Source organism: Ceratotherium simum, chromosome 23 (genome assembly GCF_057802395.1).
Source record: "Ceratotherium simum simum isolate JZ-2026a chromosome 23, ASM5780239v1, whole genome shotgun sequence".
Lineage (NCBI taxonomy): Eukaryota > Metazoa > Chordata > Mammalia > Perissodactyla > Rhinocerotidae > Ceratotherium > Ceratotherium simum.
In genome coordinates, this window is record NC_141922.1 from 18,066,297 (window position 1) to 18,093,645 (window position 27,349).

A 27,349-nucleotide genomic window follows, 5' to 3' on the forward strand; every position below is an offset into this window, starting at 1 on the left:
AACATGGAACAGGCTTTAAGATGCCATAAAAGTAATAGGAGTCTGAAAATGGGGATCCTGCATCTTGCTACTGACACTGCTTTGCCTACAATAATGAAACAAAAAGTCAGAAATAAAAATATTCTTTTGCACATTATCACAGGCAATGCTAACAAATTAGCAAATTTTTGGAACAACAAAAAACTTGTTTTTTATTGATGTGAATGCACTTTAGTAATAAAAGGCTATATAAATGGTCCTAGTTGGAATCTTAGATTCAAAGTGGTCTTAAGATAGAAGGGACTTTACTGGTCTAACCCCCTCACTTTAGAGTTTTAAAAATGGAAGCCCATAAAGAGAAGGGACTTGCTTGTGGTCACCAGCTAATTACAGAGAAGTAGGGTGGTGTGGAGGGCTTGTGGGTGAGGTGGTCAGGGAAACCTGTACGTCCTTGGAGTGACCTTGTGAGCAGCCACCCACCCTACCTCATCCCAATCAGGCCAACTCTGATTCTAATCAAATCTCTTTACACAAATTAAATTAAATTTACTAAATAATAAAAAAATTATTTAAAATTAATAAAAATTAATTAATAAAATGTACTAATTAATCCAAAATTAAATTAATTAACTAAGAATTTATTTATTATTAATCAAGAATTAAAAAATAAAAATATCTGAGAAAAGATTGCTTCTGTTCATGTGATATGTATATTCCTGAAAACCTATAAGGTTAATTTTTACAAATAAAATATATTTTAGACAATTTGCTCTCTTCATACTACTCTCAGCAGTATTCAGCATAGTTAACTACTTTCCTTCTTGAAACACCCTTTTGCCTTTCTAGACACCACATTCTTCCGATTTTCCTCTGTTCTTACTCGCTGCTCCGCTGTCTCCTCCTCTGCCTCTGTCTAGGAGGTAAGCATTGGCACACCTAAGTCTCAGTCCTGGGCCCTCTTCTTTTCTCCCTTCTTCTCTGTTCTCAGACTCTCCATCAATAGTCTCCACCCCGCTTATGACTTACATATATGCCGATGACTCCCAAAGGTATCTCTAACCCAGGCATCATTCACACCCAACTGCTGGTGTGACATCTCCACTTGGTGTCTAGTAAACATTTCACACTTAACACGATCAAAGCCAAAAATCTGATCCCCTTGCTCCAAGATTTCTTCTCCCCACCCCAGTCTTCCTCCCCTCGGGTAGTGGCACCACCTTCTACCCAGGGGCTTGAGCCTCAGATCTGGGAGAGACATCCTTGATTTTCATTTGCACTCTGTCCCAATGTCCAACCCATCAGCGAGTCCTCTTGGCTCCACTTCCACATTTGTGCCCATCTCTAAACCCCTCTCTGCACCCAAACCACCTGCATCTGTCACTTGCTCCACTCTAAAAGCCTCTTAACCTGTCTCTCTTCTTCTGCTTTGCCCCCTGAACCCCATCACATACACACAGCTAGGGCAATCTCTTAAAACACTAAATCAGATCCTGCCTCTCTCTTATCTAAAATTCTTCAGTGATTTTGCAGTTCTCTGCAAATGAATGCCAAATCCCTCACCATAGCCTGCAAGGCCCCCTCCTCACACAGGCCTCTCCCTGCTGCCCCCTACAGTTGGCCTCCCCCCTGGCTCACCTTCATATCAGCCTGTTCATTTCCATCACAGCATCGCACTTTTCACAATCTGTAATTATGTTGTTTGTGTCTTTGTCATCTTCTTTATGTTTCCCCCAAAAGAATGTAAGCTCCACCAGGGCCCGGACTTGGTGTTGTCACCACCAATCCCCAGTGACTAGCAGAGTACCTAGCACATAGTAGGCACTCAATAAGTTATCTGTTTAATTCATTAAGTAGTGGATTAGAATGTGCTAACGAATCTCCTTTGAAAGAATGCTAATGGGACACAATTTAAGAATTACAAAATCACTCACACACACATACTCGTTCACCTTTGGGTGTGTAGGTGAGAATCCCAGTCTTCCTAACCTGCATTGGTTTAAAGTGAGAAAAACTTGTGTACACACACACACACACACACACACGCACGTGCTTTTTTCAGCCAAATTTTCCATTTACTTAAGGAATATTTGCAGGAATTAAATTCCTGCTCAAGAAATTTTTACATCCCTTGGAGGCTGTCGTAACAATATCTAACCTATGACAGACAGCTTTCTAAAGAACTCATTGCTGTCAGTCACTCACTCAACAAAGACATGTTGTCTTTGTTACTTACAACAAAGACGTGTTGTAATTCGGCGGCTGTTATTTCCATGCGACAAGTGCCATAAAATGCTCCAGACATAGAAAGGTGAAGAGGAGATAGTCGCTGCCCAGGGGAAGTCCTATTCCAGGGTGAGAACAGTGCAAACAGGGAAACAAATGAAAACAACACAGTGGGGTGAGGGTTGAGCTGGGGGAGGCAGCCTGCATCGCCCAATGCTACACATTCATTAGTTGTATCTTGTTTTCGTTTTATCACCTTCTCCGATGAACCTTCTGACTTCTTCGATGGGCTCTTTCTTCTTACCACCCTCTAAATATGCCTTCCAAGCCCCGTACTCAGCTTCTATTCTCTTTCTGCACGCTCTGCCGCGCATGCCTCAAGACTCGAACACCACTCTATGTGGATGGCTCCCTGATCTGGTTCTATCCTTGACTTCTCAGCCAAGCCCAGTTCCTCTTCCTCCACCTGCCCTCTGAACTCTCCCCTTTGGGGGTCTTCTGGCACCTCAGCTTCTAGTTTCCCTCCTAGAGTAGCTCTTTCCTTGATTTCCCCATTGTTGAAGACACAGCACTGAATCCCAGTCACTCCTGTTGGAAACCTTGGGTTCTCTTCGGTAGCTTCTCCTTTGCCCCTATTCAAGTCCAGGCATTCTCACCTAGATTAACTTTCCACGTCTCCCCAACTCTCCCTCTCCCCTAAACACATCACACTCCTGCTCGCCTCCTGATCTTTCCCTAAATGGCATTCACCACTTCCAATGCCATCCCCTCTATGCCGTTCGCCACAGCCCTTTCAAATTCTTGCCACTCTACAACTCCTAGAGAAAGGCCCATGCCCCCACCAAGTCTTCCTCATGCATTTGCGCCACTATCTTCTTTCCCAAGTTCTGTAACATATCTTGTCCATAACAGTCATTTAGTCCCTCAATTATATCCTGGATTCCAATTGTACTTTTTAACATCTTATTCCCTACAAACAAATTTTAAGTTGTTAGACGGCAAGCACGGTGTTTTTTGCCTTCCTTTCTTCTACCCCATGGTGCCTAGCACAGTGTTATAACACTCCTTACTTAGTGATCAATACGTGTGTGTTAATGCATGGGTGCTGGGTTCTGAAATTCTGCAGTATAGGCCAAGGTGGTGGCTCATCTTCACAGAAGCACTGGCACTGGAGCCCCAGCCACCAGCCGGCACTGAGCACAGCTCACAAGGACCAAGTCCACAGGACGGAGCCGTCGGAAGAGGGCCGCTGCACGGGTGCAGGGGCTGCTGTTGAATGTGCCTGTGGCAGTGGCCAATCACAGGCAGGTCAGCCCAAGAGGATGCACACAAAGCTGTACCGGACGTGAAAGCTCCACGGGGAAGGACATTTCACTCCTCTTTTGGTGACTCTGATGTCAATTCCCAGCCTCTGAGTGGGCTCAACACACTCTGGGCTGCTAATTCCACCTTCTCCTCCCATCCTCATGACCCTCTCCCTTTTCCCTCTTTCTATTCTCTTACTTCCCTTATGCTGCTCTTCTGTATTGGACATCTCTTGTTTTAGCCAGCCTACCATCCATTCACCCTTCTGTCATTAAGAGCACCCCAATTTTCTCTGGGTGACCACCCCTTCCCCACTCTAAGGCCACCTGGTTTGAGTGGGGTCTGCTCCTCTCTTAGCTCTACAGGTGATGTGAAACCCAGTCCTCACCACCTCCCTCCAGCCATGGTGGTCGGTTCAGAGATGAGTGTGGGTCCCAATTTGAGCAAGAGAATCAGACTAAGACATATATCCAAATTTAAGCAAATGGAATGCTCTCATTTTCTTTTTGCTAGTTTTGGAATTGTGAGGATGAAAATGTGGATCCACTGGCAGCCATCTTGCCTTTGAGAGAGGAGATACCTTTGAGAGGAGAGAAAGCAGAACTGAGAAATAGAGAGACAGTGGATCCTGGGCATATATTTTGAGTAGCTGGATCCAGCTATGCCTGAAGCTGACTACTGTATCAAATTATGTGAGCCAATAAATTCCTTATTTGCTTAAGTCAGACTTTCAGTCACTTGTAATAAAAAGAGTCCCAATATACCTTCCTAAATCCAAATTGTATTTTAGGTCTACAAGTAAATGTAGAGATGAAGTTCAACTCTTACATTTGTCTAGTAGAAACCCAAGACCTAAAGAGTGTGACTCTGATATGATCACACTCCTTTCTTGTACCAGAGACCAGCCTAAAACCCAGGTCTTTGCTCTCCCAGTGTTGTGGGTTTTTTGCCACAAAATGCTACATTAAATCAAGATGTTTTTTCTTATATGGATGTTTTATTTCCCCAACTAGAGTATAAGCACCTGACAGGCCAGAGGCGGGAGCTGTGTCCTAGATTTTTCATATGCCTTGTAGCCCAGCACAGTGTCTTACATGCGGCAAATACACAATAAGTACTTGCTAACCAATCAGTGAGTGAAGAAGGCATTTTATTCTGTGAGATTTTTGTTTTTATGCTTGCAAGATGAAATGTGTTACTTTTAGGGTTTTTACTGCTGGAAGAGGATAGAAGTATAGAAACACAGTGTAAGTGAACATAAGTAAGGCCATCTTGTAAGTGAACAGAAGTCAAGCCATCTTGTTGTACTAAATAGCCCTTTCCTAGTTGAAACGTTTCTAGCGTGTGATCATTATAAATTGCTGCGTGCTTTCATGATTTTCTGGCCCTGATCCTGTGCACATACTCCTGCTGAGGTACTCTGATAGCTTTGTTCTTAACAATTTTAATGAATTTTCCCAGAGAATAAGAAGGTCGCCAGAAAGAAAGAACACCTGTAGAATATTCATCATCTTCGACAGAAGAAAAGAACAATGAGAGATCCTGGAGTCTGTCATGTACATTTCTAAACCCCCTCCTTACTGCCCATTTTCCCTATATAACTGCCTCAAGATTTTGTAATCTTTGAAGATGGGTTTTTTGAGACATTAATCACCCGTCTTCCAATTTGCCAGCTAGTCTAATCTAATTAAACGTCCTTTCTTGATCCATAACTCATTGTGATTAATTGGCTCAGATCACGGCAAGCAGAGCGAGCCCATTGCTCAGTATCAATAGTTGTTTTCAGCAACTATAATCGTTTCCTGCAGACTTCAGTCTTTTTGTCTTAGTCAAGCAACAATTTTTATTAAGTAGCCATTGCATGCAGACACTGTGTGGATTTGCCGAGCAATAGGCCTGTCTCTGCTCTTGGATATTTATTAACAAATGTAGAGGGAAACAAAATACTATGAACAAACATGACAAAATACTAATATTTTGCTTTTGTTTATGTGGAGGAAAATGTCAGTCCAAAAATCAACAATAATTTTTGGGTTCTATCTGAATTGTACTAAATAAATAAATGACTAATAATTCTCCCTGCAGAAATAGATATTAGGCAAGTGTTCAAGTTGATTGTTATATTTAGAAAATAAGCATCTGTGTGCTTTTGTTATTTTAAGTACCATATGGCTACAAAATAACCTGAAATACTTGTGGTCTTATTACCATATGATATGAGATTTTCCCAAAGTATTTCTAAATGTGAAACCAGGAGCCAACTTTTTTTTTTTTTTTTTGGTGAGGAAGATCAGCCCTGAGCTAACATCCATGCTAATCCTCCTCTTTTTGCTGAGGAAGACCGGCTCTGAGCTAACATCTATTGCCAATCCTCCTCCTTTTTTTCCCCAAAGCCCCAGTAGATAGTTGCAAGTCATAGTTGCACATCCTTCTAATTGCTGTATGTGGGACGCGGCCTCAGCATGGCCGGAGAAGCAGTGTGTCGGTGCACACCCAGGATCCAAAGCCAGGCCGCCAGTAGCGGAGCGCTCGCACCTAACCGCTAAGCCACAGGGCCGGCCCAGGAGCCAACTTTCTTTAACTATACTCGGTTAGTGGTCTGTTTGCAAAAGTAGTTAGATAATGCGTTACTAAACCCCATACTATAGATTACATCTCTGGCTCTTGGGTCACCATGGTAACAGGGGCTTAAATTTTTCAGGAACTGAGAGTCAGCTGCTTGTCCGGTTCAGGCCAATTAAGACCCCCAACTCATCACTTGGGCCTGTGTGGATGGCTGATAGGTGCCCTTTGACATCAGGAGGCCTAAAAGTCCACCCTCAGGTCATGCTAATGCCACCATTTTTTGTGAACACGCATCCTACGAAGAGCCATGAAGCTTCACTATGCTTGTGCAGATCATGAATTACTTCACTTCTCCTTACCACTAATCATCTACTCCCACACTTCAGGCTACCCTGCCCCTCTCTCCCATAAATGTGCCTAATACCCGTTTTCAGGGAGGTGGATTTGAGGTTTGTTCTCCCATCTTCTTGCTTGGCTGCCTTGTGAATAAACCCTTTGTCTGCCACAAATTCTTTGTCTTTTTTTTTGGCATATTGTGCAGCGGGTAAAACGAAGCTTGTTTGGTAACAATTGGAAATTTTATTAAATACAAATTATACAGTGAAGGGGAGGAAGACTATCCTCTACCCATTCTGGGTCCTTTCTGGCTGGGCTACAAATTAAATTGACATGAGACCAAATAGCAGGAGAAAATCAAACAAGCTTTATAACACGTATACATGGGAGAGACCCAGGGAAACTGAGTTTCTTGACAAGACAGCAGAGGTTCTCACCTTAAATATCGCCTTCAGTTGAAGACAAAGGAGGATGTTGGGGGTGGGAGAGTCAGCTATGGGAGATTACCAGAAAGCACAGTAAACAAGAGTATGCAGATTTAAGTGCGTGCCTTCCACACTGTACCTTCCTGGTACAGAGAGGGCGATACCTTTACAAATGGAGATTTCCCTCATAAATGTAGATGTCTCTTACAAACGGTAACTTCTATTTTTCAGAGCTTCTTTCCCTTCTGCAGTTTCTTAAAAGTAACCAGCCCAAAATAATCCTCATGTCAAAAAGACACATTTTGGGCTGGCCAATTCTGATCTCCCATAGTCCTGCCTTTGAAACTAAGAAGTTTCACAGTCCTTTTGAAACTTAAAGAAGTTTCACAGTCCAGAAGCTGAGTTGGTAGATTGTTCCATCTCATTGAGCACATTTCTTAGTCCTGATAATAGATCGGTCCAGTTAAATTCATTTTAGAAGGCAGTGATGCAGGTGGGCTCACAAAATTATGCCTATCTTATGGAAGCAAGCAATCAGGTATTTAATAAGAAGCACTTCTATTGAAACAAAAGAAAAACAAGGATAATGGTTGGAGAAAATTATAAACCAGTTTCTGAGTTCAGAGGATAGCCACTCAAGAAGATTTCTAGATATCAGCGTCAAAGAATCTTTTGCAGTTTAAAATGTCTCTGAGGATGTCATCGGTTAATCTCTGTTAAGTTTATATCAAGTCCTCCAGCTTCAGTTTGCAATGCTTCAGGAAAAAGGGCAGGTTCAGTTCTCAGTGATTCCAAACGAAAATGACAGAAAAAATAGAAAACTTTAGTTGGGAGATTTGTAGCCAGATATTTCAGGAGACTAGAAGAATTCAGGATCCAGTCCAGTCAACAGATATAAAACAAAAACCTAAAAGACAATTAAACAAAAGTAGGATCTAATATCCACAAATGTGTACTATAGTTTTACTGAAATATAAATTTTCTCTCTAAAATCATCCTCATTCTTTGTAAAAGATAGCCAAATTAAGACTAACTGGTTTACAAATTGTCTAGTTTCAATAAATTTGGTCCAATTATTTACATAAGTACAGCAAGAATAGCAACTGATGATATAGGCTCTTTTAAATCTGCTTTGCTGCTACTTTTTATAAGGAATCTCAGATTGAACTTTAAAGGCCTTTCGAGGCCAGGAAAGCCCAGCCAAGGATTTTGTCATCCGACTTCACCTGCAATACCTACAGATTTGGGTGAATTCCTCTCTTTTCAAGGTTCCCCCAAATATTTCGAGGCTCCTTGCACCTGCCAGATAAGTGACATTCCTTACTTATGCAGTAAGTGTTGTTTGGAACGCTGTACATAAGGTACCAGACCAATATTTCCACGTGGCTTTATTCCACAAACTCCAATTTTTGCCTCTCAAAAGTTGTCTTGTCATATCTGAGTCTGTATGTTTTTTTTCCAAATATAACATCCCAGTCAAAGCTTTGGTAATATAACCAATGTTTCCAATTGTGTCCTGTTATAAGGAGAACAGATTCCTATTGAACTTATGCAAATAACTATATTGCCATGAAATAAGGTTATTTACTTACTAAGAGTTTCCAAATTCTGGAGAAATCAGGTAGAGAGAAAAAGACAAATATTTCAATTCTGCTTACAAAAGTATAATTTACCAAATTGCTATAAGTCATAGCTTAATAGAAAATGTTTTCCTTAAATCTGAAAACAAAACATTAATAAAAAAAAATCAGCAATATTTCAAATGAAAAATCATAAAAATTATAATCATCCTCATCAGTTCATTCAGTCCTGTGTAATCAGTTCTTGATCTTAATCTTCTGTTAGCAGTTTTACAGGGCCATTAGTTTCTCTGCTAGAGTTTTGTAATTTCTTACCTAGTTCAGTTTTATAATCGGAAAGTTTGTCAGAAACCTGTATTCTAGAGTAAGTGCTAGAGTCCTTTCCATGACTCTCTCTGAAGATGAAAACATTTGCAAAAGCGTCAGAGTAAAACAATAACAGTCTGTAAACAACAAAAGACTTCAAAAATGACATTTGACAAAGAAATTTGGTTATTACGTGACATGTTATGTTTCAAGATAACAACTAGAATTAAGACTGATAACTAGGACAGATCAGAGTTCTAGGAATGTTATATAATTTTTAAAACACTTATATCAATAATGCTTACCCACGCAATATCATAGTTCCCTATGAAACAATGCTTAGTTATCCATTTAACCAGGGTGACAAAGATTTTTAGGCAAATGCAGAAAATTAAATAGCTGTATGAAAAATCTTAGCACCTGTGATTAGAGACTGATAAAAACAACATAGGAAATTTATTTTGATAGAACACAAAATTCCTACCCTTCTGGTAAACTATTCAAAGTAAAGACCTTTTATAATCTCGTTACTAAAAGCATACTAGAAGTTAAGAAATTATCCTTTTAAGAGAGAGAGAAAAAAAACCAAATGCTAATTTTGTATCAGTTTACTTTTGACATTAAAACTTATTTACTTAATTAGATTCATTTTAACCTTACCCAACTTGACCACATACAAAACTCGTTTTTCAGAATTCCTCTTTCATAAACCTTCTATAACCATTTTTACATTCAGAATTTGTCCCACGCTTTTCTTTTCTTTTTTTCCTCCTAGTACTTTGGGACAAATTTATCTTTCTTAACAAAACAAATAAAAATATTTCCATTCTTCATACCTTCTTTACTAAAAACATATCTTACTTTCCTTGAATACAAACATATATTCCTTATTAATTTCCAGTAGCCTTAATCACATATTAGAATTTTAACCCTTAGAAACCTTAATTTTTAAGTAAAAACTAAGAGGTAAGCAATTATAAACTTTATTTTACGTTAGCATTCTGTGGTTTGGAAATTTATAAACACTTTTCATAATTTCTAGAATCATGTTACTTTATAGTACAATCTTTTAATAAAACACAAGACATGTTTACCAATAGATCCAAAACACTTTTTAGTTTTTCTGTAATAAGAAGCCAAAAGTAGATAATCTTATATTTAGTAGTTCATAACTAATATCTTGTCTTAATTGAAAATGATCTAAATACTTAATGAATTTTTATCATTTAATTTAACCTAGCAAACTTCAGAGTTTCAAGTTACCAAAGAGATTTTGGAAGTTATTTTAAGTACAAACTATAATTATTGCTAGAAGTTTATCTATAAATTCTAAATCACTTACATCTAAATCATTTGTTCCCAACGATTATGTTTAGATTACCCAAGAAAACTTCGTGAGACACTGGAAGAAATTAGCTGTCATTTAAAGCTATTTTTGCTGACAAATTTATAAGAGGGATGACATGAGCTTATTTGACTAGCAAACCCAGGCTGCATGTGAGCGCCATATCCAAATACTGACAACTCTAAGGACACGCCTATTTCAACCAAATCAACAAACTTAAACCAGCTTTCATTCACCAAAGATTATTTCATATCACACTAACTTGAAAGACATGTAAGCACTTACTTTAAGCCAATTAAACAGAGTTATTAATTTTGGCTTTACCATCTGGAGGTAAAATATCACACACATGTAACGTATATAGAGACACACACACCTTTGTTGCATCTGTCTGATGTTTATGTGTGTGTCTTTAAAAGATTTTATATTTTTAAATTTGTTAAAAATTTTAGTAGTTTGCATCTGCAAAAGCTTCTTTTCCCATTTTTTTTTCTTTCAGTCTTAGGAATCTCCCCTTTTGTTAAGCACTTGCACAAGTCACCGGAGTTCAGAGTGGAGGCTTTGGGATTGGCCAATGAACTTTGGACTATTTTCTAGAACTTTGAACCATAACTCCAGCCTTGCATAGATTTGTAAGACAAAGACAGTTGCTTCCAGGTCCCCAAAGAACTGGATTACAGTTTGAATGACAAAGAAGTTGACCCACCCTTCCAGCTACATTTTTTTGCAGTTGCTTTTTTTTTTTAATATCAGGGAAAATTTTAACTTAAGAGGTGAATCAAAAGATTTGTATGTTCTAAAACTTTCAGGACAATGTATCACACCTTTAAAAGTCTGTACCTTTCTAAACATACACTTTAACCCTAGACCAATTTACCTTGGGGGGTGGGGAAGCTCCTGTTATCTTCCTTTATTAGCACCTGATAGTCTCTAGTTTTTATCTCACACAGTGTGGGCTCAGGCAACCCTATTGACTTCCTTTTTCTAAGTTTAATTAACACTGTCTGAAGGGCAGATTTATATGCTATTTTACCATTAGGCATGGGAAACATTCCCTTTTCCCAGTGATTCCCATAATACAATCTATAATACAATCAGGCAAAAAGAGATACAGTCACTTCACATGAAAGCCCATAAATATATCAATTTTTCTACAAAATTTCATCTGAATTCCATCAACTCTTATACCTTTAATCACAGATTTTTTATTTTTTTTATTATTATTTTTTGTGTGTGTGAGGAAGATTGGCCCCAAGGTAACGTCTGCCAATCCTCCTCTTTTTTTGCTGAGGAAGACTGGCCCTGGGCTAACATCCGTGCCCATCTTCCTCCACTCTATACGGGACGCCGGCACAGCATGGCTCAACAAGCAGTGAGTCAGTGCATGCCTGGGATCCGAACGAGCGAACCCCCAGCCGAACCAGCGAACCGCAGGCCGCCGCAGCGGAGCGCGAGCACCCAACTGCTTGCGCCACTGGGCCGGCCGGCCCCCCTCTAATTATAGTTTTTATTAGGACTTTATCAAGAGGTCTTGGTCTTATAATTTTGGACAGGGGAAGCATTCCCAGTCAGATATTTTAAAACATACTCAGGCAAAGTTGATTTAACCTCTTTATATAAAATTATCTCAAACATTCCAACCTTTATAATCTTATGAACACTTACACCTTTACATTTTCTCAATTTAGTTGTAACCTGAGTCAGGGTCTTAAGACTAGTCATTTAATTTTTTTTTTCTTTTTTTCTTAATTTGGCCTTTTCATAGGTACCAATAAAACAATTATGGTGAGAGCTCTCACAAAATTTTTTCCCCCAATTTATAAGTTTCTCCAATTTAAACGATCCATTGTCTGGCCACATTGATGAGTAGGATCTTAACAGTGACTCAGACCAAAGCTTAACCCTGGTCACAAGAGGCATCCCCAAAAGAGATCAAGAGAATTCACTCCCCAAAATAAGAAAGCACAACAAGCAACAAAGGTTGAGATGACAAAGGCCCCTTATGAAAGCAAATGGGACCCCTTATGACAAACCCCTGAGAGCAGACACAGCCGGACAAGGAGTGTGTCCCAGAAACCCAGTCTACTTGACTGGCTGCCAAGATGCATGCAGGTACATACATCCTCTGGATGGCGGAGACCAGAGAGGTCACAAAGCCAAACTCCGGACAACAGGCTTATAGAGAGGCCTGTGTCTTATGACGAAAAACAAAAAAAGACAGAGACAAGGAGAAATAGTGACTATTTCTGGGAGGAAAAGGATCAATTAACCAATCAGTACTCAACCAGATCCTAGAGTTGTTGAGTCCAAGAAGCTGGCTTCACCGATATTTTCTCCTGCTAATCTAAATTTAGAAAAGGAAAAAAACGCACCACTCTCACTACCACTGGACACTGCAGGCAGAGATCCAGGAGACTGACATGGTACGAACTCTCACCACCTGCCGGCTCTTGTCAGGGGTCCATGACCTCTCAGCTGCAGTAGTTCAGGAGTGAAGAGCATCCAGTCAGTGAAATTTTTATCCTGTTCAAATCGCCAAACTGAAGGGGAGGAAGACTATCCTCTATCCACTCTGGGTCCTTTCTGGCTGGGCTACAAATTAAAGTGACATGACACCAAATAGCAGGAGAAAATCAAACAAAGCTTTATAATGTGTATACCTGGGAGAGACCCAAGGAAACTGAATATCTCGACAAGATGGTGGAGGTTCTCACCTTAAATACTACCTTCAGCTAAAGACAAAGGAGGATGTTGGGGGTGGAGGTAGTCAGCTATGGGAGATTGCCAGAAAGCACAGTAAACAAGAGTATGCAGATTTAAGCCCTTGTCTTCTGCACTGATAAGAGTTTCTAGAACCAAGGTCATCCCCTGTTCTTCCTGGTACAGAGAGGGAGATACCTTTACAAACGGAGATTTCCCTTATAAACATAAATGCCTCTTACAAGGGGTAACTTCTACTTTTCAGAGCTTCTTTCCCTTCTGCAGTTTTTTAAAAGTAACCAGCCCAAAGTAATCCTCATGCCAAAGAGACACATTTTGGGGTAGCCAATTCTGCTGTCCCACAACAGCATAATATATTTGCTATGAGAATCATAGTGACTGATAAGGGGTTTTTGTTTTTTGTTTTTTTAGATGTTGCATTAGTTTCCTAGGGATGCTGTAACAAAATACCACAAATTGGGTGGCTTTAAACAACGCAGATTTATTGTCTCACAGTTCTGAAGGCTAGAAGTCCAAAATCAAGGTGTCAGCAGGGCTGTTCTCCCTCTGAAACCTGTAGGGGAGAATCCTTCCCTGCCTCTTCCTGGCATCTGGTGGTGGCCATCAGTCCTTGATGTTCCTTGGCTTGCAGCTAAATCACTCCAACCTCTGCCTCTGTCATCACACGGCCTTCTCCAGTGTGTCTGTGTCTTCACACGACATTTTCCTCTTCTTATAAGAGCACCAGTTATAACGGGTTCAGGCCCACCCTAATGACCTTGTCTTAACTTGGTTACATTGGCAAAGACCCTATTTCCAAATAAAGTCACATTTACAGGTACTGAGGGTTAAGACCTCAACGTATCTTTTGGGGGTGATACAATTTAACCCATAACAGATTATAAGTAACATTTTTAAGAAGCATTAGAAACTTAACTTTGGTGGGCGATACAGAAGCAAAGACTCCCTTTGGCAAGACTGGTTTATGACTGTTATTGAGACTCATAATGTTGGAAGGAAATCAAAACTTTGGCTGGCATCACCACTTTGAGAACCACCAAAATCCAAGAGATGTAAATAAATAGGCCCAGTCCAGTAAAGGAAGATATTGCTTTATTATACAGCAGCACCTGTAATAATTCAGAATCACTAAATATTTATAATGATACAAAAAAAAAACCCAAATCCCTCCCATCACTCTTCTCATACCCTCTCTCCCCCCAGTCATGTCTTCTCACTCATCTTTCCCAGGCAGTTCTCCTTCTCTCCTCTGGGCCTCCAGCCATGACATCCTCCAGAAATGGCGTGGGGTCATAGGAATTCCCCTTCCTTCCCCCCTGCAGCTGTTGTTTGGAATTATTGGTCACCTTGCTACATACCCATCCAACTAGGGAAGGAGAAAAGGAGGAGATGATGCTAGGAACTGTTCTATTTCAGTCAAATCCAAATTTGACTACGGGCAAATTTAAATAATCAAGAGGTGGTTGTGGTGGTGGTGATCTAGAAAAAAAAAAAGGTGTGTCAGCTTCTTACTTGGCCTCTAAACTTTCTATCTTACCCCTCATTGGAGCCATAAACTATATCTCTTCTTTACGCATCTCTTGTGCTCAGTAACTCAGCACCCATGAGCAAAATTTATCTTCATATCAGCACTGCATGTCAAATTGTTCCTCCCGAACTTTGAGCTTCAACAGCCTGGGGCGGGAGAGGCTGGGAGGGCCGGAGATGTCACTGATCAAGTGTTCTAGGAGGGGTCAGCGACACAGCGGTAAGGCAGGGAGGACTTGGTCTTGAGAAGTCTGGGGCTAGTAAATGAGACAGTGGACTACAGAGCACTAAATTAGACACCAACGACAAAATACTAGTGAATCGTCTAAACATTGGTTCTTAACTTATGTCTTCTTGTCTTCTCCGCAACTCCACTAATTCCAAGAATTTTGTCTGGTTCACCACTGTATCGCCAGCACACTGCATCCCGCCTGGAGCATAACAAACTCCAGTCTCTCTGGCCATCTTTCATTTCCTCTAATTTGCAAAGCTCTTTCCTATTTCTGAGCCTTAGCACAAGCTAAGAACATCTGATCTGGAATACTTTCACTTTTCTCTTTTCTTCTCATCCATTGGTCCACAGCTTAAATGTTAGCTCCTTGAAGAGCCCTAACTCTATTTAAAGTAAGTACACACATACACACACACACACACACACACACACACAGGTTAGCCTCTATTACAGCATCCTGTTTCTTTTCTTCACAGCCCATACAACAATTTGTAATTGTTTGTTTCTTGTAGAGCTCTGCCGCATGGCTATAAGTTCTAGGTACAGAAAATTCGCATCCATCTTGTTCACTGTTATACTTCCAACATTAGCACGTCCAAGGTACTCAATAGATAATGGTTAAAAGAAGAAAAGAATGAATATAGATAACCAGAATTTAATACATCTATCAGAATTTTAATACTATGTTATACGGGAATTTAGCATAAAATAAAGACAGCATCTTAGACCAGAAGATGAAAGATGAATTATTTCATAACTATTTGGATCGACTGAATAAGCAAAACTAAAGCTAAATTCATTCCTTCCTTACTCTATATCAAAATCAATTCCAAATGGATCAAAGAGGTAAGCCTTAAAGAATGAAGCCATTAAAAGAACTTGAAGAAAATGTACAAGAAGTTTTAATCATTTTAATGCAGAGACTTTTTCTAAGCAAGCCAAAGAATAAAAAGATTGATATATTTAAATACATAAAAACAAACACTTTCTTGACACACACATACACGCACAAAACATAAACAGAGACAAAAGACAAACAACAACTTGGGAAAAAAATAATTGTTACACTTGACAAAGGCCTAGATTTTACTATAAATAAAGTGTTGTTATATATAAATAATGAAAAGACTAATAACTCAAAATAAAAATGACATAAACAAGCAGACCACAGAAAAATTCATATAAATTTAAGGAATGGGATATATAATTTTAAGAATATCAAAAGAAAGGAATGTAAATTAAACAGTAAGATAACCATTTTTCATCTTCAAAATTGGCAGAAATGAAAAACTGTCGTAATGTTTAGTGTTGGCCAGTATATGGGGAAATAGCTACTGGCATATTATTGTAGGGAAGTACGCATTTAACTTTTGAAAGTCAGCCTCATGGGTCAGCTGGTCTTTGAAAGTGGCTCAGCATTTTTATGCCTGTACGGAAGACAACTTGGCAACATCTATTGGAATTTTAAATGTAAGTACTCCAGCCGGCCCTTCTACTCTAAGATTTTATTCTACAGATAAACATGCACACACACACAAAGGTGCGTAAATGAAGATATTCATGAAAAAGACCAGAACAACCTAAATGACCTTGAATGGTGGACTGATGAAATAAGGTTTGGTTCATCCCCATAATAGACTACCATGTGGCCACTGAAAAAGAAATATGCCAATGTCATGTATCTCTTTAGAACATGAAGCATATAAGGCATGGAACAGAACGCATTGTACAAACCCATTTGTTGAGGAAAAAACAGACCAGAGATAGATAGATAGACAGAAAGAGAGAGAGAGAGACAGATAAATAGAGAAATAGCCGACATGACTGTATATGTGTACCATTTCTGGAAGGACTTACAAGAAACCGCTGGGAAGAAGGGCTAGGAGGTCAGGGCTTACTTTTCATGGTAACTTTTCATATTATTAGGAAAAAATGTACCCTCTGCACATATTTTTTTAATTTAAAAACTGGTTAAATTATAAAAATGTTAGCATAACTCAATGTCGCCTTCAAGAAGATTCACTGTAATAATAATAGTGATGTTAGTAAAATAGTAAGATTTTTCAGGCTTGTTTGAGTAATACTTTTTTAAGGTTAAAAATTTTAAAGGAACACTCTCCTCCCCTGCAAAAAATAACTCTTTGAATAATCTAGAAGTGAGGCAGTTTCAGCCCTTTAGCTGTGAATAACACATTCAACTTAAAAAGCCTACACTAGATTTATTAATGAATATTTTATTTGAAAAAGATGGCCTACCAAGACAGCTTGGGCAGGTGAAGGTCATTTGTAGCTATCGCCACGCCCTACCCATCCCCAACAATGTATTCAAATTCAAAGCCAAAAGTTACTTATTAAACTCAAGAGATATTATGCCCTGGGAAAACCATTATAAACTTGGCCTGCAGGAGAACTAATCTCTTAATGAAACACAGAACAACTATCTCAGAAAAAAACGAAAATGGGCAATCGTCATGTAAGTATTTACTGCCTTTGGGAACCAAACAAATAGAGTTTTAATTTGGGTTAGCATGTGGAGAAATTTAAACTATGAAATCGTGATTGATACTGTTATGCTTTATCATTGTGATTACCCTTTGTTGTTGGTTTTCACAACAGGATACCATGCTTTTAAAATGCATTTGGAATATATTTTTTCTCCATTAGTCAAAAATCTCATAGGAGGGGCTCAAGAGGTGTGTTTAAAACAAAGTAGTAAACACTGCCTTGCCAAAAGCAAATCGTTAATATGTGTTTGTGGAATGTATGACTAATGCTGTTAGTTTTGTAGCAAAGTTGCTACAAAACTTCATAGACTATGCCCGTCAGAGTTTTGTGGGAAAGAGGTTCTTGTTGCAAATATCAGTAGACCAAGATAAAAATACTTCTACAAGGCCATATAATTTGAATTAAAAGATGAAAATATTCCAGCGTTATTTCCAAACAGCATCAAACATCCAGATATTTGCAAATATCCATGGAATGGACTTAATATTTTACTTCTGAAATGTCTAGGCTCATGTGAATAGTCTGTCTATAAGCTATTAATGACTAAAAACTGACTAAAACACTACCATTTGGAACCAACTCTGCACAAGGCAGGTCAGAGTTAAATATTGATTTTTTTACATTGAAAAATGTATATCCAAAGCTGTTGCAATAAGAATTTTAATAAGGTTTTGCTACACCTATTATAGCTTGCTACAACATAAATGATTCATTGTGTGTACACTAGGAGAATAAAACTCCAAAATTTTCTGTAAACTATAACTTTGTTTATAAAGTTTTTCTCTTTGCTGTAAGTTAAAATTGTACTCAGATGGTTGCAAATCTACAAATATCTTCTTTGGAGAGGTATTATTTTTTAAATCACCTGTAAATAATAGTTTCATACTAGGCAAGACTATGAGCCTTCCATTCAGTATCTTTCAGAGATACTGAAACATACTTTCAAAATGCTTCTCGTAGATGCAGAGGATTTGGGGAACAATAATTGGCCCCTGCATTAGCAGCTTAGGAATAGACATTTTCGTCCCCTGAGAGTCAACCTCATGGGGCAGCTGGATTTTGTGAGTGGTCTAGCATTTTTATGTATTTCTTTTTTGAATCCTCAGAGCCAGTCTTACTCCCTGTCAGAAGGCAGTCAACAGTTGCCCAAAGGGGACACTCGACCCTCAGCAGCCACGCAGCCTCTCAGCCACCCATCAAGGCATGGACAGCCAGAGGCCCAGCAGCCTGTAAGCACTTTGTTTTCCCTCCAAATCATAAGTATGGCCGGGCTTTCTCGTGATCCCAGTATTACTTACCAATGACTTGTCATATTGGATCCTCCACAATCCTTCAGTCTGAAAATGTCATCATCAGGCATTATTTCCAAACAGAGAAATTTATCCCTAGAACATGTTTGTTACAATATTTGCAGCTAAGGTAAAAATGTAATCTAGGAGCTCAGCTTACATGCCCAACAGTGTCCTCGTCACAGTGTCCTAGAATAGAGGGCGTGATGCTGCAACGTGCCACTATGACATTTTAGAAAATACTAACGGAATTTAACACGCACGCAAAGAATGAATACGTTCTACGACTGTGCTTCTAAATAAGTAAATGCAAAACCTTTTTAAAGGACAAAAAATTGTCCCAGTAATGACTTAAACTACTTGCATTCGAAAATGACTTGAATATGTACAAACTTAAAACTACACGGTTTGCAGTTTTAAAGCAGCTGCACAACCAAAACAAATTTACAAATTAAATACTAGTGAAATACAAGTCAATGATGTGCAAAAGTATGTTACTGATTTAGTGTAATAGACAATGTTATTTTGCTGAGGTTAAATGGCTGCACTCAATGTAAAAATGGTCCTGATTGTGATAATGTGGTTTTTTTGAGTTGCAGCATGTCTAAAATATGATGTGATATATGACTTCTTAGTTCTTCTATCACATTTCTCTTTCCAAACTACCGAGAAACTTTTGTTTGTAAGATTCTCTGTAATACAGTTGGAACTTCTCTTAGCTAAGATGCATGATTTTTATATTAAATCTCCCTCTGTTCTCTGTTCTTTTATCATTAGCCTGCAACAATTAAAGTACAGCTATTTGGCACACATACAATCATAAACAGAAATACAAATACAGGCATAGAAATTGTGTGCTAGCCCTTGGTCATCCTGATGATCCAATATGCTTTATATTAGTTGTTAAGTTATTATCAGCATTAAATACACTATTTAAAAAGCCTACTAGGAAAGTTTTGAATCCCCAAGAACGTGTCCACAGATCAGGGTCCACAGATAACTGACAAACATTGCTCTGAGGCCAATAGAACATTGGCCAAGAAATTACACTTTCCAAGGTACTGTGATATGGAATTCCAGCCAATTCTGAAAACTGAAAATTACTTTTTTGCTTTGTGCTTTCCTCCAATTCGTTTGCCATCACTAATGATTTTTTTTGAACTGAAGACATAGTGTTTGTGACTAACCCATTTGGAGCAGAAATAACCGACACCGGGTTATTATCATTTGCTAAATCACACAGTGTTCAGAGTTTGCTTAGCCTGGAGGACATGTCCTTGTGCTCAATGAGCTTTGAGCTTAGACAGAAAAATAAGATCCTCAGAAAAATCGGATAGTCAGATGATTCTTCTATGCTGTTGTGTGAGTTGTTTTCAAGAGAATCACTATCTAGAGGAAGCTAGAGTATTGAGACAAATAGTGAGATGACTTTGCCATAAGAGTGTGGCTGTAGGGTATGGGCAGAGTAATAGAGAGGGAGTGAGATTTAGGGGAGCCATTGATAGATGTGGAAATAATCACAAACTCAAGAGGACTAATGATTTCTGGAAAATTATTTTCAAGACTAATGAACGGGCTCTAGAAAGGACTATAGCCTTGCTACTCAAAGTGTGGACCCCGGACTAGTAGCAGACCTCATGTTGTCTGGGCACTTGCTAGAAATGCAGAATCCCAGGCCCACCCAGACCTACTGTGTCAGATCTGCATTTTAACAAGATTCTCAAGTGATTCTTACGCATTAATGTCTGAGAAGCACTGGACTGGGGAACAAGTTCTGAAACTTGGCTGCACATTGAAATCACCTAGGGAGTTCTAAAAACCACTGATGCTTGAGTTCCACCCCCTGAGTGTCTGAACTAATTGGTCTGGTGGTTGGCCTGGGCATTGAGAGTTGTAAATGCTCCCCAAGTGATGCTAACGTGCGGCAGAGTTTGAGAAACACTGAGCTAGGGCATACCACTACCTTTACAAGAACAGATCAGCACACCACTGATGAAAGCAGGTGTCATTGTGAGTGCCCATAAGTGAAAATCAACTTGTAAATGTGAGAGCCTCTGCTCAGCGATCTGCCACAGTGTTTGGGAACATGCCACGTGTATGACTTGCTTGTGCCAATATTTAGCCAACGTAAATATTGTCCACAATGGAGTACAGTTTGGGGCGTGTAGCAGGTGAACACCAGGGGACCTCAGATGAAGCTGGGTGAAGAACACCTGGGAGCTACACGACAGGTAGGGAGTAGGTCCAGATTCCCAAGAAAAGAAGGGAGGCTCTGGGGGCAGGTAAAAATGTGACTGGGAATTGGGGATAAAAGTAAGTATGATTTTAACCAAGAGTGTGCATTAAACTGTGATCCCAAACCCCAAAGAATCACAGTGAACCCCGAGCAGAAACCAGCCTAGACCATGCAGTCATACCTCTCCTATCAGGAAATCTTTTATCCCAGAAAGTTAGTGCTTTAGAACACCGCCACGAGTATAAGAGGAAACAAAAAGGGCCTCTGATATCAAAATGACATGCACTAAAGGTAGCTTCTTTATTTGAAGACAAGTCTCCCATGCAAAGCCTAGCATTGGTTTTAGACACAATTACACCACCTTGGCTTTGGGGGTTTCTTGTCTATAGTAGATAGCAGTCATTTTAAAAATGGGAAAAAGTGGTGGGAAAAAAGTCTGCCAAGGACAAATACACTGACAGAAGGAAGAACATGCAAACTGAAAAATTGACACAAGAACTTTGAAGCTGTAGGAGCCTGGGGCCACTTGGTATAGGGGATGGAAACCCCTTGCTCTACCGCACAACAAGAACCAAAACTCCCAGTAGTGATGGGCATAACTGGAGGTTTAAAGGGGGCCTTCTGAAATGAAGATGATAATAACTGATATTTGTCAAGTGCTTGCTAGACTGTGAGCTGTTCTGAGGGCATGGGCCATGATCCATGAAGTCTAAGTCCTTCCCTCTACCAAGCACTCCATGCACGTGTTGTATCATTTAGTCCTCATAACAACTCTGTGAAGGAGATACTATTATGATGAGTCCCCTTTCAAATAGGTGGAAAGTGAAGCAAAGCAAGGTTAGGTAATTTGTCCAAGGCTTTGTATCTAGTAAGAGGTGAAGCATGGATTCAGACTTAGGTAGAATTTTTTCACACCATGCCGTGGGCTCCACAAAGCCTCATATAACCAGAAGCTAACCTGTTGGGATTTCTAAAACTATTGAACTGGGTCATCACCTCATCATCTCCTCTTTACCGCCATCCCTGAGCTTCCTCCTTTTCCCCCCAAGGTGGATTAAGTGCTCTTCCTTAGTGCTTCCATTATACTCTATGGGTAACACCATCACTCCTCTCCCACGTGGCTTTAGAACTGTTAATACATCTGCCCCGCACTGGACCTCTGGCTCCCTGGGGGTAGGACTGTGTCTTGTTTACCTTTGCATCGCCATTACCGACGCAGTACATAACAAATGCTCAAAAAAATTTGATGAATTCATCAATTCACTACATTTTCTAAATGAACCTTAAACCAATGTTTTGCTCAGTTGGAGTCCATATGCCTATGTCCAGTCACACCCCCAATGGGTGAGTAAGGTTCTGGCATCTGTATTTTTAAAAACTCCCCCAAGTGATTCTGATGTATCCAAAGTTGAGAACCATGAGTCTAAAATCAGGTGTTCCTAGTGCAAAGGTTCCCAAATGTGGTCCCCAGATTAGCATCATTGGCCAACCTAGAATCTTATTAGGAATGCAAATTATCGGGCCCCAGATCTAGTAATCAGAAACTCTGGGGGTAGGCCCAGCAATGTGTAGCTAAACAAGCCCTCCTTCTGATGTTTGCTCAAGTTTGAGAACCAATGTTGAAGCAAAAGCCTTTCATAGACCTAGGCTAGAGCTGTGGCCCAGCTTTGACTATGAACCACTCCCACCACTTGGCCTGTAGAAATGGCTGAAGGATGGCATTTAAAGCCAACTTAGCTCCACACTCTCCTCCTCAGGCCTCTCACACCGAGTGCAACCCAGGGAAGTGCGCTACTCTGCCCCTTCCTCCACCCCGCCCCAAGATGCACTCTCTCCCACCTCTCATCCCAGAGCTGCACAGTGAAAAGGCAGCTGAGAAGAGTCCCGCCAGCATAGAGGAAGGAAGCCGCTCTCTATCCTTTTCAGTCAGTTCAACATATTCTTTCAGAGAAACTACCATGAGCCAGGTACTGTAGAAAAAAAGAAGAATAAGATAAAAGACCACAGTCCATGCCCTCAAAATAGCTCATAGTCTAGCGAGGGAGGCAAACAAATAAATAATTATAATCATGTGTGATGAATGCACTAATAGAAATGTGTCCACTATAACACGGTCCAGAAATTGGACAGAGGAGGGAGTGATTAGATGAAGAGAAGAGGATTCCTTAAAGTGGAGAAGGGCATTCTTTGCAGTGCAGGAGCGTGTGCAAAGAGGTACAAGAATGCTAGTGCTGCCAGCTAGAACTGCAGCCCTGCCAAAGCACTGAGTATATTGTGCAACAATTGCCTATGTAGCCACCATCCTCTCGCCTAGGCTGTGAGCTTCTGCAGGGCAGACACCGCATCTTACTCATTGTTGTATCTCTGGGGCTTGACGTATAACAGGTGCTCCATACATATTTTTGATAAAAATATTAATGAACAGAGAGCAGTGACAGGAGATGAGGTTAAACAGGTGCACAGGGGTGAGAACCAAAGGCCCTTGTACACTATGCAAAGTTTATTGCTTTCCTAGGGCTACTGGGCAAAGTACCACAAACTGGGTAGCTTAGAACAATGGAGTTGTTGAGAGTTGTCTCTCAAAGTTCTGGAGTCTAGGAATTTGAAATCAAGGTGTTAGCAGAGCCATATTCCCTCTGAAGGCTCTAGGGAAGAATCCTTTCTTGCCTCTTTCAGCTTCTAGTGGCCCAGGCATGGCATTCTTTCACTCATGGCAAGCTAACCCCAATCTCTGCCTCCATCTTCACACGGCCTTCTCCTCTGTGTCTCTGTTCTCTCCTCTTCTTATAAGGACACCAGTCACTGGATTCAGGACCCATTCTAAACCCAGGATGATCTCATCTAGAGATCCTTAGCTAATTACATCTGCAAAGACTCTGTTTCCCAATAAGGTCACATTCCAAGGTTCTGATTAGACATGAATTTTGGTGTGACACTATTCATCCCATTACATCAAGACAATTAGGTCTTATTGCCTTAGTCCAGTAGTGGTGCTTAAACTTTGCACATCAGATTGCTTTAGAAGCCTTGTTTAAACAGAGAGCTAGGCCCTACCCTCAAGAGTGTCTGATTTGGTAGACACTCAAGGATAGGGCCTGAGAATTTGCATTTCTCACAAGTTTCCCGGTGATGCTGATGCTGCTGGTCCAGGGGCCACACTTTGAGAACCAGTACCTTAGGCAATAGAGAAGTCCTAGTTGATCTCAGACGTGGGAAAGTCAAGGTCAGAGCAGCATTGGGTGGACCATGCTGGAAGCTGGTGGAGAGAGGTTTGAAGAGAGACATGACCAAAGACAGGTAAAGCACACTTGTGAGGCAGTGGCGCTGGAGAAAGATGATGAACGCCTGCCCCCAACTAAAATAGTGACAGTGGAATTAGAGAGAAGAGGACAGATTAGAGAGTCAAATTGACATAACTTGTTGACTGATTGGATACGGGATGTGAGGAACATGAAATGCTACAAAGTGACTCCCAGGTACCTGACTTGTATACCTGGGTAGATGGTGGTGCATCCTGGGGATAAGGCAAAGTGGAGGTTTGCAAGGTGAGAGGATGAGTTTGGTTTTGGGGTCTATTGAGTTTGAGGTATCTGTGGTACACCTGGGTATAATGCCTAGCAGGTAGCTAGATCTGAAACTCAAGAGAGAAGTCTGGGCTTGAGGTAATTTGGCAGGTATGAATTCATAGTTGTTTTGTTTGCTTTGTTTTTAAGTTAGTATGTGTTTGATTACAAGTAGCAGACTACCAGACTAACAGTGGTAACAAGGACATGTCATTATCAACCCTAACAGGAAGCCTGAAAGGAGAGGATTCCAGTGTTGGTTCAGCAGTTCAATCATGATATCAAGGACCCAGGCTATGTCTGCCTTTCCATTCTGCCTCTCTTGATGTACTGGCAACGTGTCCCCTCTTGAGTGCAAGATAATGCTCATGTGTTCAAGTTAATGATCTCACTTGATAGGTTCACAAGCCAGAAGAAATGAGATAGAGTAAAAGTGCCTTTCTTCTCGTGTACCACTCCCCTATCAGTGAGGAAAATCTTTTTGGAAAGCTCCAAGTGGACACCTTTCCATCTCATCGGCCAGAATTGGTCAAAAGCCCTTCCCTTGACCAATCACTGGTGAAGGGGAAGAGGATAGTGATGACTCATGACTCGTCCCTGGGGCTAGGGAAATCATCTTGTCAGCTAGTGCTCTCTCTCTCTCTCTCTCAATCTCACTCTCTCTCAATCTCACTCTCTTGCTCTCTCCTTCTTTCTATGTGTTGGCCTCATTCTCTTCTAGTGAAAATGAACTTTTTCTTTTCAGTGGTGTACGAGGCAAAAGGAGTTGGTGAGAGGGAGGCCACAGATAGTTCAAGCACCACAGAGAGTTCATGGCCTCACATAGCTCCAGATTAACCACCTCAAGGAAAAGAGTTTCTTTCTCTAAGCATCTATACATAAAATGTCAGGGAAAAATTCTGATTGGTTTGGGCCATGTACCTATTCCTTAGACTATCACTCTGGCCAAAGTCAGCCTTACCTTATCCTTGGGGGTGGTGAATATTGCTTTATCATTATTGCTTTCTTGTAACTATGATTTTTATTAATGTAACTACTACTACTCCTACTATTGGATGGAATGAAATAGAAAGAGAGTGAAGACATGAAGATCAGGAAGAAAAGCAGTAAAATACTGCACTCTTCCGGTGATGGGGATTTGCATGGGTGTGGTGGGAATGAAAAGGAAGATGAAAATGTTAAAAAGAATGTTAAAGAAATAAGTAATAGGTTTGGATCCAATGCATATTTAAACTCTCTTACCAAGGAAAAGAATAACATTCATTGTCTTGATTCTGATTGAGACAGAAATTTGCTCAAAGCAAATTTAGCTATTTCGCTTTGTTTCCTTTTCAGCAAATCACAACTTGTTCATGTACTGTTGGTTGTGACCTTTACACAGCATCTTTCAGTGCTGTAATGATCTAGCTCAGTCCTCAATATTTTCTCTCTTCAATTGCATCTGCCCACTTATCATTGACTCTTGAGGATCCCAGAGTACACTAGCTTCTTTTTTACCTTCAAGCAATGAATCCCAAGTTTACACTCTCATGGAACTGGCAAAAAACAGCCTTTGGCAATAGAAGAAGGAAATGGATGATTCTTTTCTAATGAGAAAAGTGCTTCATTTTTCATAACTCTTGAAGGCATGGTTTCTTTCACGGTTGAGAAATAGCCATCATCTCCCCACAACAACCTTATCCTCCAGGTTCACTTTTGTTGATGCAATACAGCAGTAATTGGATATCTGGAGGTTTAACTCTCTTCAGAGGTCTCTAACTCCCAAAACAATCTGTGGACAACCTCAAAGCAGACAGTCATTTTCCCCAGGACACAAAATCTTGTTTCCAGACAATGCATGTTATTTCTCCTCCAGTAGAAACTCCAAGTTGTCCAGCCCAACAGTACTAAAGGGGCTCTAAGAATGAGTCAACTGAGGCTGTCAATTGAGGCTCCTGCCGGTTGAGGCTGTGATGCCTATACTTGTGATGCAGACAAAGAAGCAAGGGTGATGACAGCCTTCTTAATTTGGACTGACTTGAACTCAAACTCTTCCTCCTAGTTACCTTATCCCAGTACTCATCTTTCAGATTTGTCATCTGGATTACTTAGAAATAAAATTAAAAAGAAAGACATCATGATCCACTTCTAATCTTCTCTTTTATGTAAGCACAGCAATTTGCTCTTTGTGACTGGGGACCTTGCTTTATTGTCAGTACCTGCGTGCCATTTACCACCAGAAGCTCAGCCTTCTCAACACCTTTTAAAGTAATGTATTAACAGAATTGTTACAACCATTAGGCCAGGGTTGTAGACCCTTAGCACATTAAGATCTTGGCACTATTAACATAAGGAGCCAGATAATTCTTTGTTGTAGGGGGCTGTTCTGTGCCTTGTAGGATGTGTAGCAGAATCTCTGACCTCTGTGGCTAAATATCAGTAGTACTCCCCTATTTGTGACAGCTCAAAATGGGAGGCAAAATCACTCCTGGGTGGTTGAGAACCACTTCACTAGACACAGTTGTTAGATGGGAAAGCAAGGCTATGGGGCAGGAGATATCCCCATAATGTCTTATCTGGCTGAATTTCCACCAGCCACCCTGCATTCCTGCCCCTCTGGCCCAGGCATTCTCTCGCACTGATTGCCTCTCTTATTACAAGGTAAAAGTCAAGTCATCTTGAAGATTGACCCTGGTCCTCCTGGTGGTGACAATAGCAGCTGAGAGGCAGTGGTTTTCCCCCAAAAGCCTGTTAGCCCATTAGTAACTTCTGATGGCCAGGGTGAGAAGAGCTTCTTTGCAGAAACATCCAGTAAGGAGGCTGCTGAGCTGTTGGTTTTCCTACCTAGATGAGCAGTGCTCACCTGGAATGACATTGACTGAAATAATCATGAGTCTATTTGCTCACCTCTCCTCTGTGTGAGTGTAGCCCCCAAAAGGGCTGCCCGTTCAGTCTCCCTCCACCAGAACTCAGTGCAAGGCAGGCCCGTCACCCTGTTTGCAATTCTGAGTATTTTGTCAGTACCTTCAGGAAAAATGGTGCCCACCAATTTAGGGTGCTGGATGTTGAAGAGTCTTAAGGTCAGATCTCATTAAGGTGAGGTCCTAATCCCGTAGTCACCTTTGATAGGCAAATATCACATTGACATGTATAACCCAAAGGGCATAGCCTAAGAAAGCTTGTTTTTCTGGAAAACGACCTAACTATACCAATCTTCATTAAAAGATATTCTT

The 27,349-nt window shown here is 40.3% G+C and overlaps 1 protein-coding gene across 1 annotated transcript in view; it reads left to right on the top strand.

Moving 5' to 3' along the window:
• ANXA13 (annexin A13) overlaps nt 1–27,349 on the top strand; it is an 83,633-nt gene that overhangs the window by 14,449 nt on the left and 41,835 nt on the right. The window contains exon 2 of the mRNA XM_087447104.1: nt 18,156–18,278. Within this exon, the coding sequence (XP_087303230.1) occupies nt 18,156–18,278 (123 nt within the window). The remainder of the gene's footprint in view (nt 1–18,155; nt 18,279–27,349) is intronic.